The following is a 16032-nucleotide window of genomic DNA, read 5'->3' on the forward strand; positions in this document are numbered from 1 at the left end:
CGTAAGCAACTATTGCGCCGTGTTCGACTGCAACTCCAGCCAACCACTTGGAAACTCGATTTCAATCCATCATGGGGTTCGTGTCTCGGCTAACTCACGATCTCGTGCAATTGTTTCGAAAGCTTTTCTTTTTCAAACACACATTGTTTCTGCATTTAAATTAGTGCTATAATTAGTGAAACAATCTCGCAATATGTGTCTTGCAAAAGGCGTCTATCTAATAGTATCGTACAAAAGCTTAAGACTCATTATATCAATGAGTCGTTTTGCGAAATCTTATTAAATAAACTAAACGTGACCATAAAATGATTTTAAAAAATGAGATAAGCGTTCTTTTAAAATGGTTTTTAATCTACATTTGTTGTAATATTCGACATCTTACTTAATATTCTTTTTAAAAGTATAATATCTTAATTGTAAATTGTAAATAAAAAATGAATACAATAGAGATACAACAAACACGCAAATTCTGTTATCTTAATTTATAATAATTTTCGTCATCGTTATACTTAAAATATTTAGCTATTGAAACAAAGTAAAAGTGAAAAAATAAGCTTTCACACTTTTACTTTGTTTCGATAGTTTAATATTTTAAGTATAATACGATGGCGAAAATTATTATAAATTAAGATAATTGTACTCGCGTGCTGTGCCTCTATATTATATTCGTTATTATGTTTTAGTTTGAGCAGTTTCAGCTTTCGTACTTAATCTTCCTGCAGTAAAGAACAAGTACCGTATCGTTAAGCGTTGCGTTGCGTTGCGTTCATAAAAGTTGTTATCGCTAATGTTTCAACTTTCCAAAATCACCATTTATATGTGAAAGAAATAGAGTGCACGTCTGGGAACATGAAATTTATAATGAAAAGAAGTTTATGAAGCGATGCGCGCGGAGCGCAACGATCCCCGTTCGTCGCCAGCAAAATTGCTATAAAAGTCTTTTAAGTTTACGGCGCGTGTAGCCGTGCATGAGAAGCATGAAAGAGCTACTAAAACAGGTAGTAGCTGGTAGAACTTAATATGGCGGCCTCCAGCCCCCCTTCACTCCACCCTACGATGCAACTTTGCGTTTCTCCACCTTACGATGTAACTTTTTTCCGAAGGATGGGAGTAATACGTCAAAATAAACTATCTTATCTGCATTTTACTATAATATGAAAATCTCTTTAGTCAATAAAATTTGAACATTATATTGAGAAATGTATAAATTGCTGCCTAAAAATCGTTGTGTCGATTATTAATCTTTTAAATAGAAAATTAATATCTAATTATATTGCATATTATTATGCAGTTTTCCTCGACAATAAACTCTTCGGAAATTTTTGAAATTTTAATGAAATAATTGCATCGAGAAAAAAGAAATCGCATTAAAAAAAGAAAGAACGGTTATTGCTCTATACTATTATGGTTCCCTTTATTCGGAACCAATGTGAGTAATATCAGACCTTAATTAAATGTGTCAAGTGACACGAATTATTAAAAGAAATAGAAACAAGAGATAGAAAAGAATATACGAATTAAATATTGTAATGAACATATCTAACAGTGTATAGTAACGTCGGCATCGCGTCGACTCATTGCTGAGAAATGACGTTGCATTTAAAGCGCCTTACTTCGAAACGGAGCAACGCGCGGCATTTAAAAAACTCCGTTGCTCCCGAAAGGGCGGCAAAGCGCGCGCTAATCGTTCTCACATGGTCCGACGGAACGAGCACGTGGACCGGCGCAAGCGTGATTGGCCGGCGAGCACGTGGCCGCTCGGCGAGAATCGGAGCTCGGGCGCGTTCGGCTGACGTCGGCGAGTCGACGACCGAACGGCCGAACGGCAGTCGCGCGCCGGCCTCTGTCACGGTAGGATGTGTATGTTTACGTTTCCGCGATGATAACGGCCCGTATAACATATACGGAGGTTATGTTTACGCGCGTCGCGAGGACAACGCACGTCTTTACGCGCCGGTAAATTCCTAAAGAGCCGACCCCCTCTCTCGAATGTCCCCGTGCCCCTCGAGACGTCGTCGCAGCGATATTCCGAGGGTTCCGTGAGGTTTTCCCATCGCCGCAGATTGCCCGACGTGTGCGACAGCCGCGATGAGAAACGCGGTAAGCGAATGCCATTTTTTTTTCAATTACTCGACTGCTTGAATGTGAATAGAAAACTTTCTAAAAGACGAACAGTAAAGAGAAATGAGAATTGATTTGTACTTTCAATGCGATTCCGATCCGGAGTAAATGCAATCAGTGAGTTTATCCTTCACTTGAAGCTTGTTAGTTTGTATCCGACTGAATTAACCTCAAAGTAAAAAATTGATCCCGACGCGCGCGGCATTGAAGGCGTCAAATTAATTGCGAGAAGGTAGATATCAAGTGGATTTACAAACAAATTTATATCTTTGTGAAATTAAATAGAACCTTTTAATTGTTTGTCAATTTTAATTGAATTTATATTACATACTCTGATATTAAAATTTTGACCATATTTTTTTAATTTAGGATATTTTTGAAATTAATTTTACAAGAACAAGGTTGTATTTATTTTCTACTAATTCTGAAATATTTACAAATTTTTAATTGTCAGAAATAAGATATATTTCGGATTGATGACTTTCAGTATAGAATCTAGTTTATTTAGTCAAATTTATTTAAATCGTAAAAATAACTCTACTCTCTGTCATTTTTCTAAGCTATTGCGACGTCCTCGGGGATGAGATTGCCGAAAACAATGTACATAACTCATTTACTCCAATTTGGTAAACGAATTTCGTGTCACGACGGCGGTCCTGTTCGGTTCGTTGGCAAAATCGATAACTGCCTTTCGAACCGACACAAATTATGTTCTGGTAGTTTAAAGTTTACTGTCTGCGACGTGACTTGTCCAACCAGCAATAATTTCCTTTTTTTTTGCAACTTGCAGCTGATGTATAAAACCATACCATAAGCTATTTTTATTTATTGCCTTTTTATGCAAATTGAAGCGATTAATCGATGATTATATCGACAAAGACCCGCGATCATCACAATGAACGATATTAATTTAAATTGGATACTGATTATGGCTGCGCTTGGGGAGCGCGCTATCAGCGTTTTTGCACATTCTGTCCTTATTGCGATATAATAACTGATACAGATAAAGATTCAGGGAGATGCTGTTAGTGTTATTTGCGTTGTTCTATCCTTATTTTATGCTTAACGAACAAAAAAGATGGAATGACAGAGATAGAGCTAATAGCGTCTCCCCGAACGCACCCAAAATGACACACAATAGCGCTGATAACGCGCTCCCTGAACGCAGCCAAAATCAGATAAACACGTGGCGACGTATCAGAAATTTAGTTGAAAATTATATACATATATTTATATGCATATAACGGTACATATGGTAACAAAATACTGCAGCTACGTTAAAAATGAATGATTCTTACGATTTCAGTGATATTGAACTATACATATATGCATTTTCTAGATCGCTCAATTCTGTCAATTAATTACGACAGAAAATAACATAATACATCACATACTTTATTCAATCTAATTACTTTACTATATGTAAATCATAAGAGAAAATTGAAAATTGCAGCAACGAAGGTATAATTGAGTCAGAATGACAGATATGATGTACGATTCCTAACCGGATTAAAATACCGCAGTTTCCGATTGCTTTAATTAGATTTTCTACTTATTGAATTTCACGCGTTGAATTAGTTATTCACTGCAGTCTTTAATCAATTAAAATTCTATTACATCGTTATAGAAATCAATAATGAGCGAGCAGGAGTGAAGCAGCTTTTGCATTATTAATAATTTCTCTTACATTTTAGTATGAATGAGATCTTGTATTATTTCATGCATAATATATATCGATTCTGTCGCCGCGATTGACTGCATAAAGCTTGATCATTTTCTCCTTTTTGGATGCGAGCTGTTTAATGGTATCGAAAAGTAAAATGTACAAACAATAATTGCACACAATCAGCAATAAACATCGCGACAACATTATACCATAATTTTCTAATTCGTTATAGTAACAGGTCGTAAAATTGAAATGAAATAACATTATGAATATTACATACATCGCGTATTATGCCCATGGCATAATTATGGTGCAAGTCAATGTTGTTTGTTAATTGAGATCAATTACGATTACGATCAAGGCAATATATATATATAGTTAAATCATTTATACAGTCAATGTAGAGTATTTTAATGGCGTGTGACTTATCTGTAATATTAATTATTAATTTATTTTATTAAATAATGTAATAAACTACTTTATAATTTCACAGTGTTAATCTAGCCGTCCGTTTGTCCGGCGATTCGATTGTCCGTCCGTCTCTCCGCCCGTTCGTTTGTTTGTCTGTCCGATTGTCCACTTGCAAGATTTCTCAGAAACGGCTTAACTCTTTCAAACTCTGTTTTCGCCAATACGGCCAATAGATACTTAAGGACCTTAGCTCCTCGTTTTTCGCCGCACTACTCAGCTACATCCGTTTGCAAAGGACTTTTATTGATTTTATCTATTTATTTTAAAGCTAAAGAGGAATTTTATTTTGTAACAATTTATATTTTTCAAACGCCAATTAAGGATTCTAATGAAAGCTGAACTTTACTTTTAAAAGGATCGTTAACATTTTTACACGTAATAAATATCGATTGTTCTCAACTCCATTCCGATAAGTAAGCGGCAGTTTATTTTTTACGACATTCGTACAAACGAGTGGATTAAAGTGGAGGGTGCTTTCGCACCAGCTTCGCCCACTCGTTGATAGTAGTACGGATGATTAAATTTTATTGTATCGCGCCGCGAAATGATCATACGAAGTTACGATATCGATATCCGGAACATTAAGCGCCGAGAAATCGAAGGAAGGGGTGCGATGAGTACAGAGAAACCGAAGAAATGGGAAAGAGGAACAAACAGGGTGTACTTTAATCGAGTTTTCTGGCGTATCACGGGCGAGATCGCGTTCCTTTAAAATCCGAGGAATCACATGATTCGAATTTGCTAAATTTTTCAAACGTCGGATTTCCTTTCCCACACACTGCGTCCTTGATCAATGTGTAGATAATATTTTCTTTTTTTTTTTTTTAATCAAATATTTTGAGAAAAAATTATTTGAACAGAACGATTTCTTACACATTGCAGTGAACCCACCTATCACAAATCTCTTGTAAAACTCGCCCGCATGTGCGCGAAACCGCACTCTGCTGACAAAGTAAGTATGCGAAATATTTCAAATAGAGATCGATCCGACAAACGATTGCTCGCCTACTGTTCGGTGAGATTGAAAATCGATTGATCTAAATTCGTCGTAAGATGCCCACGGGGAGATGATTAAGGAGAAGAAAAAAGAAAAGAAAGACACGGCGCGCCCTTTAGTAAGCGGTTTCTCCGTTCTCTCGTATAATCCACATATCGGAGGTGCGGGAAATGACCGTGTTAACGAGAATTCCGGGAAATTCACCAGCACACGAGTCGCTTCCCCTCTATTTTCCTCCCGGGGAGTCGGCACGACACGATATCGCGAAGATGTTTTAGGACGACCGTAAATCACCAAAGGTGGCGGGCGGCCAGAGACGGGTGGGAAGAGAAAGGGGAGTAGAAGGAAATATATATTTAAAGCACTGCTTTCCCCCTCCCCCTCCCCTTTTCTGCGTTGTTCCACCCTTTGCTGACTCTTCGCTCCTCTCATCGCCTTCATTTTCATCCTTCTTGCGCGCGCTCTCGCATGCCGCTTTTTATTCTGTGCCATTAAGGCGTTTCTATGGCCGCGACGAATTATCGTCGAATAAAGCGGCTCGATTAAGGCAACCTGGATGCGACGTAGAACGAATCTTTCTAAATTCCTGGGAGATTTTGGCCTTAACAGCCCTCTCATTCTCCCCTCAAAGGCGTCTCCTACGACGGCAACGGGACCGACGGAGAGGATTAGATATATATTTTCGCTCCAGATGTGTTCGCGGTCTTTTACCTCCTCCGACGTGCTAATTGCGAGATTACAAATAGTATGTCGCGATTCCTAGTGAGGAAGGTGAATTAATTTCCTCAGCACGATCCCTCTAAATCACGATAACGTTAATCTCTTACTTTGAATTCGTTATGTTTCTTATTCGCGTATAAGTAACGTAAAAGAAATTCTTTCTCTATCTTCTTCGACTTGTATAAACTCTGAGCATCTTAACAGCGAGAAATGTCAATGAGACAGAAATATCTCATGAAATGAATAAAAATTTTAGAAAAATGGCTTAATAATCTCAAGTTAATTATATACATTTTAAAAATCGTATCTGCAATTGCACTGCGTCAACTGAAAAAATTATCTCTCGCAGCATACAGTTTTATTTCCAAGGAGATTATCATTAGCCTTAGGATATGTTTTTTATCCTGCGAAGCTGACCTCGAATAAGAGAGTCGCAATTATTATATTACTCAGATCGTAATTCCGCACCGGAAAATGGAAGTAAGAAACACGTCCATTCTCTCATAATAGAGCCGAATGAAAGAATTACTGTATGAGAATATCCGCGAGGAATCTGCGAGAAAGTCGCCGGACAGTCTGCGGAATTTCTCGCGGACGAATGCACGACATCGCGAATTGAAAATCGTGCCATTGTTTCTTCTTAAGCCACCGTGACGACAACGGAGACGTCTACGGATGAAGCCGTGCGCGCGAGAAGTTTCGCAAACTGTTCCTCGTTTTGCAAAGAAATCATGACATTGAATTAAAATCAAATAATACCGGCGGTCTCTGCCAGCGAGCGCACCACCGGCGACAAAATGTCGCGGTTATTTCGTAATTTTATCGATTTACAAGACAGCATCGGCGAGCAAGAAACGCGTCGAGTAAGAACAGAATGCAAAGTTTGCTGAGTAAATCATTTGATTTTCGTCTCGTGGAGCGTATACTTACGTACATGTGAAAAGAGACAATTAATTTCGATGATGCAAATTGAAAAATTTGATCTAAACGAGTTTTAAACGAGATTGATTAATTGACTGGCGCTGTAATATAAAAAATAAATATATTCAACGTTTTTTTATTGCAAGCGATGTAATCGATGTAAGGCCTGCGATAAATTCACCCTTTTACAATAGCATACGTCGATTTAATTAACGTGAAAGTATTGAAAGATATGTTATTCAAAATGAAACAAATGTATAACAAAGTATTTTTATAAACTTGTACATCTTTATTTTATAAAATTTTATAAATGATACTCGTATTTCATGTTGCGGTCCTACGTTGTATATTCACATGCTCTAATACGCTTTCACGTAAAATTGTATTAAATACACAACCATTATTGCAGATTATTTTCTACTTAAATAATTATAAACTCATATTGTTGCGTACATAAAGCGGAGGTAGTTTAATATTTTGAAAATCGAATCGATTAAATATATTTGATTTTGCGATGATAAATATTTATCGTATTATATTAGCTTGAAATTTTGTATGTGATATAAAACACTCATATAAACATTAATTAGTGAAAATTATCGTAGCTTAATCTGATTTATTATATAAATCCCTTGAAATAATGCAAACGCTGCCGGTACATTTCCCCGCCCGAAATGTTGGGTCGCACGTGTGACGTTTGTTAGAAACGTCAAGTTACACGAGTAGACATCTGCCCTCCAACTCTTTGGCCGAGCGCCACCGAAATTTGGGGACGTAAAATAGTAGTAGAGTGACGGTAAGTTTTCCGTGTCGCCACGGGAATTCCGCACGAGCGATACTTGCGTAGTGTACACGTGGTGTGCAAATTTCTCGGGAAATCGTACATCTGATGATTGAACTATCGCGTAAAAACGTCTGAGAGGCAAGCAATAACGCGGACTCGTTGAATCAAATTTCAAGCGTTTAGGCAAAACGATAAATTTTTGCCTGCTCGCACGGAAGTACATGGAAAACTCTGTTTCCTCCTGTTCATCGAAAAATGCATTCAGCGTCCCGGTAGAAACCGGGCCTTATGAATTTTACGCGTGTGAAAGGCAACGTAGCGGATATATTCTATCTCCAGGCTGTTTGCGAACTTTTAATTAACGTACCTGCAAAAAGTTCATTTTCTTCAAATAGAAACCGACTAGCGTACATACAAAGCGTATACCACAAGCGGCACAAAGTTTCCTGTATTTGCATATGGAATTCAAATTTAATCTCAAAATTGCGAAGATTGTAATGTATAATATAATAGAATGATAAAAGATTAAAAGGGAGATTAAAAAATTCAAATTAAAACTATTAGTAATTTTAGTCATAGTATTAATTTCGATTGCAGTGGTTCGATTTTGGTTAATTATTCATATTTTTATGTTTTAGGTAAATGTGTTCGTAGTAACGTCAGGCCCTATTCACCACATAATTTGTGCGGCAGCGATTGTGTGAGGAGCCACCGAGAGGCCGTGGCGGAGGGCTTCCGAGATGAGCTATGAGTCTGGGCTGCCTGGTAGCCTCTATCTTTGTTCTTCAGCTGCTTCAGCTGCCATCGGTGCTCGACGCGCTGCCTTCGGTCGTCAAAATCGGTGAGTTCGCATTTCACTATGTCGCGGAATAATTTTAGTAATAAACGTGCACTCTTTTGCGAATAATAAAACACGCTCTTCACCGAAATTGATGTTTTTTTTTTATGATATCTACTTTTGAAGAAATTAAAAGCTTAAAAAATGAACGATGTCTCTTCTAACGTAAACATGTTTGTGCAGCTTTACACGCGCGTTGATTTTATCTGGATATAATAAAATAAAATGCTGCAATATTTTTTCACTGCAACATCACAAATGCACTAAGTGATTAATGTCAGCCGTGTGTACTGGAAAATATACGCCGCTAAACCTGAATTTAAATTTCACTGCAAAAATGAAGCTAAATTTTAATTTTAAATTATCCTGAATATACAGATACGTGGTTTCCTTTGGTAATTACGAGGGAAAAAAGCCAAAAACATTTTGTTCACGCGTTTCGATTGCATCTCGAATTGCGATCAAGAATTATTCGTTCGCCGTTTGCATCGATCCGACGTTATATCAAAACTGTAATATCATTTCTTACTTCTTTTTACGATTGAATCAGTTTATATCAAGCGAGGAAAAGTTTGTCAAGTACGGGTCGGGTCTAGACGCGCGGGTTGATATCTTTTCCTGACACTTTCCAAAGCTTGTCCTTTTCCCCTTGCAAGTTGCTCCCCCGAAAACTTTGGCGTGACCTAAGAGCCGCTTCTCAAATCAAACTTTTCTAGAAGTTGCCCCTGGGCTACGTTTGTCGGCAATGTCTCCAGCAATAATTATTGCACTCAAGGCACGTGTGGATCTTGATACCCTCTCAGCTCCCAGTGATTTCATCTACTTTGTTTGCGCTCCTTCTTCTTTCTTCTCTTTCCTCCCTCGCCTCCTCGTATCTCAACCAAAAAGACATTTTTATAAGTATTATCTGTCGCGAAGAAAGAAGTCGTATACTTATGAGGGAGTTATATTTCCGACACATTCATAAATGACACATTTTGTAAGAAAAGATTTATATTAGATAAGAAAGGAAAATACAATTATACAATTCTATTACAGCATCGTTAATAATTCTTTTTATATGATACTTATAATTATAACAGACGCATATACAAATGTGCATACACAATATTATTATGCATTATTAATTTAAATTCATCAAATTAAATTCATCAAACTTGATATATATTGTATTTTATTTCTGTGAAATTAAATATTTTGAACAATTAAAAAATCCACGTTTATTTCGAATAAAATTAAAGAGTAAAATGCATGATTTCTTTTTCGGCTTATCGAATTATGTTATCGCGTTTATAGATAATTTGCGAAATTCAATCACGTAACGTAATACCGGATGCAGTAAGTGGCACTACTGGAGGCTTTCTTGTAACCGTAGCGTTATAATAGAGATACGTCAGCTACTTAGCACATCAGATTACAGACTCATAATGCTCGAACATCCGTTATCGTGTTACTAATGAGAGTCCATTGAGTTACTCGTTGAGCCTCTTGAGCTACTAATATTTGGTTTATAATATCTTCGTCCGATATTTCTTATTAGAGATATACGATTCAAGATTCTCGGTACGTACATTATTATACAACGTTAGAATTTAGCTATTTATACAAAACAGTAAAAGATTAAATTTTTTAAGAATACGTAAACCAAAACGGTTATATCGTCTGTAATTTCTATTTGCTTGCTGTTATTTATTACGTGAATGCATACTGTGGCATTTGTATCATTTTAATAGTGGAGAAATAGGAAATTTGATACCTAAATTATTGAAACGTTAACAATCCGATATAACTTGTGTGATTGAGTTTTCCGAAAACCTGTACCTTAATTATGCGTTTAATAATTAATAATTATAATTATTTGAAATTATATCTCTACATTACATTGAAACAACATTGCAGAACGTTTAATCAACTTTCGTGAATGTTTAATCAATTTTAGTGAAAATAGTGATTAATAATTGAATTCCGTTTAAAATATTGCTAATAAAAGCAGGGAATAAGAAAATATCTGATATTATGAAAGAATTATTAAAGAATAAAATTGACAAATTGTACCTATTGGTATCATTTCCTAAACAATGACATATTGCTGTGAAATAATTGTTAGATTCCTGGCCTGAAATCCCCACGGATTGTGAGCAGTAATGAATTTCGTGTATTTAGTACAGTTGCTGTTAATTAATGCGTCTGGTATAAGCGGTCGCCACCGAGCAGTTGAATTTGCTGTTAAATATGGATGACCGGTGCAAATGATTGGTATGATTCTACGGATAGTACACGTGCATGTGATTAAAGAATACCGTGGTGGGAAGATCATAATTAGTGACGATTGTTCGATAGTAAAAAAAAAAAGATATTGCTTTCAATAACTAAATCAAATATTTATTGTACTAATTACACATTTTGCTTGTTAATTTTACAACTTTAATTTTATCATGAGTTCTCGTCAATTTTTAAAATTTTTTCAAAAAGATTGACTTTCGCGGTAATCCGATTAAAAAAATGTTAATATCTGACTGCAGGAAGACAAACGAAGTTCTGGTAATGGTTTCGCCATACTCCTCCTGTTTTCGCGATAAAACGGTTAAATTCTCTCTCGAGTAAGCCGACAGGCCTGAGGAATTTACGTAGACAACACGTACATAACCGCGCGGCGGTGTATCGCCCTGAAACGCGATATTTGTCTCGCGTCGTAACCTCTTGTTCCGCCTTTTCATTGAAATTGGATTTCTCGCCGTGAATACCCCCGAGGCGCCCGCGCGCGCCGTCTTATAATACGTAGGACATTTAGACAGCGAAAACGGATACAGAGATAAAGAGATCATACGGATGTACCTCGCAAAGTAATGACGAAGGTGAGATAATGTACCCCTTCCATTTTAATTCTAATTCAAACGACTCTCTCTCTCTCTCTCTCTCTTTCTCTCTGTCTCTTATCGTTGCAATTGAGAGAATCCATTCGTTTCTTACAATAATATTATCTCAACAAATGAGATTCCTGACTACAAAAATAATTAGAGATATGTAGGAAGATACATGTGATGTCGTGGACGAAGTTTTCTCACTAGCTGACATGATGTACGTATTTTCGCGTGTCTGAGATAAGAAAAGTAAATGTCATTCTAGAATCTAAAATTTAATTTTTATTTAATTTTAAGTAAACTTTAACTAAGTTTTATATAGGATCTTATATATATGGATATTAATTATAAAAAAAATTTTAATGTCAATTATTCTAAATCTGCAACAAATGATGCTTCTTCTTCATGTATTCGATTAGGAAGAGCCGACCCTTTTCATGGAGTCACGCGCGAAAGATGATTTACTAAGTTTTGGGACGCTATGACAAAGTATTTCGTAAATGAATGCGGGACAATATCCTACTTTTCCATAGAACTCTTAAGTAATAAATGGCGGAGATGATAATTAATTGTCATCGGGAAGTTTCCATGGATCGTGCTTTGCTGCCCCGCCTAATCAACGTCCGTTAATTTGATGGATAAATAAGGGTAGGGAATCTTGTTGAAAGGTTTATCACGATAAATCGTTCTGGCGGACGTCCTTTACTCTTCAGCGCATCTAATTGACAAAGGACACCGCCAACGTCTAAATGATGCTTGAATAAATCGGTTTCGCTGATTAATTAACGTCGCGCAAATTAAATAGCCCGCAATTTTTCGATGATAACGCAAATGCATATTGAATATTGTTTACAGAATAGATTGTTTGTACACTTAAAAGCTTGTTGTTTAAATGTTTCAGCGTTTGTTACTCTAATTTAATTAAAATAGAGTTTCCGATTGGTCCGTCGTGCCGTATGTTTTCATTTCATTTCGACAGTTTCTCAAAATTGTTATAAAATAGAACAATTAATAGCACAATTAATTTTAAGCTATTTTCTTGTTTAACTTCGGCTTTTGCGTGAGAAATTATAGCAAACTTTTTATTCTACAATTTTACGTGGGAAATGTAAAGTTATATCTAATAACGCATATAATTGAGACAATTAGAGAAATATTGGAAAATTATTTTAAAACAACTAATGAATTAATTCATTAGTTCAATTGTTTCAATTGTTTCAACATCATAAAGAAACTTTGCAAATTTGAATAAAATATTGATGAGTCGTGTTTGATGTATTCTCTATTTAACTGTGATCATTGACATAATTCCGTGGAGCTTGCGATACGGAGATTCCTTACTCGCGGACCTATTTTATACAATGAAGTGGCGAGTCGAAGGAACATTGCGAGTCGCGCACTCCGTCGCGAAATCGATCGGGCCACCGCCGCCGGCGCGAAATAGGAATGAAAAAGGGCCGTGCGGAAATGCAGGAAATTCACTGGTTAATCGTCCGTATTCATTCTTTCGGTAAATCTTCCGGGTACAAGTCTAGCCTCCCTTTTAAAAGGAAACGCCGTCGAGTCGGATGGGAGACTCGAAGCCGTTCGTGCATGCACACCATTCATCTGCGATGCGAGTCTCATCCGTGATGTGATCGTAACATGAAAAGAAGCTCTTTATAACGCGACTTACATTTCTGGCGGTACTTCGAAACCGCTATTATTTAATAATCGGCTTATTAAAACGACGTCTCCGCGGATGAGGCTCATACCTAAGACATCTTTTCATAATTAACTGGCTATATTATAACATTACTATATAGACGGCTCGCTGTTGCTTTCATTCCTTTCAAGCCATCGGTGAATAAAAAATATGGTGAAATATAAAAGGATGAAAGTATTTCATAATCGCGGAAGCGGAAATGCAAACGCGTGACATAATTTATCTTTTGCGTCTCCTGGTATTCTGTACGATAGCAGGATACTACACGTCCACGCATGCTTGACTTCATCCGTTCCACATCCCATATTCATCAAATCTCTGAAGCATTTCCGCAACAATATCGTATCAAGGACGTTCCGGGATATCGCGTTTGTCACGCGAGGTGGATGCCTCGGAAAATCCGGCTTTTCTCGCGGGCTTCCTCCTTCCTTTCCCTGTCAACGGCGAGTGACGAAAGAAGTGAGTGAATAAATGGAGCCGAGTAACTTCCACAACAAAGGGAACTCCCGACCGTTCTTTCGTTCCTCTTGCCTCTTTCCTCCATCGTAAATCTTGAGAGTCTCGAGCATTTTTTGTCCCTCCCACTTGTGAACATCTCGCTAGTCCATAATTTCGTCATTCTCCCGATTATTTTACCGCGCGCGAAAGATTTCAGCTACATCTCATTTTACCATCGGCGGTATAATGAGAAAATCCCGCGAGGGGAAAACCCTCGATAAAACTACGTAAATTGTATTAGCCAACTTCATTTGCGGCTTGAATGAACGCGCTACCCCACATCCTTTGATTAATTGCGAGATTAAAGCTCTAAACTTTTCTTAAGCATCGATTCTCTGTTTTAACACTTATAGGATGTAACATAGTGGATTAACAACATTAGCGTCGATTCTTGCATTTTGAGCTCAAGAAAGCGTAAATTATTACAAAATGTAGATTGAATGTTGCAAAGCTCATTATACCTATCAATTTTCTATTAAATAATTATTGATTTTACAACAAGCACGTTGTAAAAAGTGCAAAAAGTATTAATTAAATTTTTATATTGATTAAGTGGACAGTCCAATGTATTTACGCGCACTTTATTCCTGATGCAATTTAAATGTCTATCTCTTTTTAAACATCCGCCTTTCTATTTCTGATTGAACCGCTACACATACCGGCGTTTGCTATATCTCCGGTGAAAAGTGAGGTCGGCTACCCCCGAATGATTGTACATGCTGTAGGAAATCAGACTACAGTGGTAACGCAATAAAAGATCCGAGAGAGTGGAAGCATATACACGTCGTGAAAGAGAAGGAGGGAAAGAAAACAAATAGGGAAAAAGAAAGTAACGTGAGGAAAGCGAGTAAAAGAGTGAGGGGCGAGCGGAGCAAAGAGGGGGCGGGGGATAGATACGACTTCGTGGCGCCGACGGATATCAGTATCTCGAGAGCTTTCCTAGATCTTGCAGCTTTTATCTCGCGCACTCTCTCTTTCTCTCTATCTTGGTATCATCAGCGTGATATCTTCACTGCAACTTAGCAACGCGTTACGTACTCGTTTAGTTTGCATATTTCATCGCAGTTACGAAAGTTAGGCGTCGAATTAATTGCCGACCGCTGGAATTCGAGCACGCAAGAGGAAATCTTTAATGCTCGTCTGCCGAATTCAGTTAGCTTGCTGTTATTAGAATAATTTACGCGGCAAGTTAATCGCACATTTATTCCACAATATCGCGGGCTATGCAAAACGATTTAAATTCGTATATCTATGTAAAAATACCGTTCTACTTTAAGAATCTTTCTCTTTGAATTCTCCTTTCAAAGATGAGAAAAATTCTATTAGGACTAAACTTTAATTAAATATTTAAACATTTTGAAAATTCCTATTAAAAAAATATTAATAAAATTATTTTAAAAGAATATAAATAAAAGTGTTTTTAAAAAATTTAATAAAAGGGTGATATAAGCGTAAAATGTTTTTAGTTAAAAATATTATTTAATTAGTGTCACTTAGGTGAAAACTGACACAATGATGAATTTTTATGTTGAAATTTACCATTGCCTATATTACACGCATATTCAATTTATCCTTAAAATTTTTCCAAATAAATTTTAATTTTATTGTTGTAGTTTTATTTATTCAGAAAAACAATTTTGCATGTGACATAATTTTTATAATGACTCTTAATGACGTTTGAAATGAAAACTCGGAAATTCCAAATCACTGTTACTCTAAATTTTAGTCGACCAATTTTACCTTATTGAACTGAATAGTACGGAACTCAATTAAATTATATTAAATTTGAATTTAGCAAACTTACATCTACGAGGATATTTGCCGATCGAAGTGCACGCTGGAAGGATCTGAAAAACCATGGAAATCGCTCAGCAAATCGTGAGAGAGTCGCAACGAGTCGTCCATTTCGGGGTAGCACCGAAAACGGTTGTCGAAAGGGATAGGGCGTCGTAAACAGAGGAATGCTCTTAATAATTTCACGATAGTTCGGCAAACGGGGAGATTCTCCCCAGTCCCCTCCCCCTCGCTCATGTATTTTCCCTGAGATTTTCCCCACGTAGCCTCGATCACCTCTCAATTCCTTCCTCCACTCGGCCTGGACCCCGCGGTACTACTTTCTTTTCCACAGCCTCTTAAACTCCGAGATTGAAACGCCCGTTTCCGAATCGCGACGACTGCCTGCAAACTTCCGAGACACTCATAACTCATAAGTATTTGCTCTCTCTCCCCGATTTATCCGTTTTCCTCGCGTGCCTCCCGCCGTCGGACATCTCCCTTTTTCGTCGTGTACGTATCAGGATACCGGCAAACATGAACATGTTATTTCGGGTATCTAAATTAGGGTAAACCCGGTATATACGCCGCACCTATTAAAAACTTAATTTATCAGGTATATTTTGCTATACTCTATCCTTTACTAATCCTCTACACTTATGTATCACAAAATAACC

At 37.0% G+C, this 16032-nt stretch overlaps 1 protein-coding gene and 1 long non-coding RNA gene across 4 annotated transcripts in view; both read left to right on the forward strand.

Annotated features, from left to right (window-relative positions):
* The first annotated feature begins 1833 nt into the window (after positions 1–1833).
* Positions 1834–16032, forward strand: part of LOC105455007 (glutamate receptor ionotropic, kainate 2-like) — a 122342-nt gene continuing 108143 nt past the window's right edge. For all 3 annotated transcript variants that reach the window (XM_011698024.1, XM_011698025.1, XM_011698026.1), the window contains exons 1-2: positions 1834–2100; positions 8319–8521. In XM_011698024.1, the coding sequence (XP_011696326.1) occupies positions 8428–8521 (94 nt within the window). In that variant the 5' untranslated portion in view covers positions 1834–2100; positions 8319–8427. The remainder of the gene's footprint in view (positions 2101–8318; positions 8522–16032) is intronic.
* On the forward strand, positions 11402–12648 carry LOC105455006. The gene is made up of 2 exons (XR_975073.1): positions 11402–11596; positions 11799–12648. It is a non-coding gene; the product is annotated as an uncharacterized LOC105455006 (long non-coding RNA).

The sequence above is a fragment of the Wasmannia auropunctata genome, unplaced genomic scaffold (assembly GCF_000956235.1).
Source record: "Wasmannia auropunctata unplaced genomic scaffold, wasmannia.A_1.0 LD335963.1, whole genome shotgun sequence".
Lineage (NCBI taxonomy): Eukaryota > Metazoa > Arthropoda > Insecta > Hymenoptera > Formicidae > Wasmannia > Wasmannia auropunctata.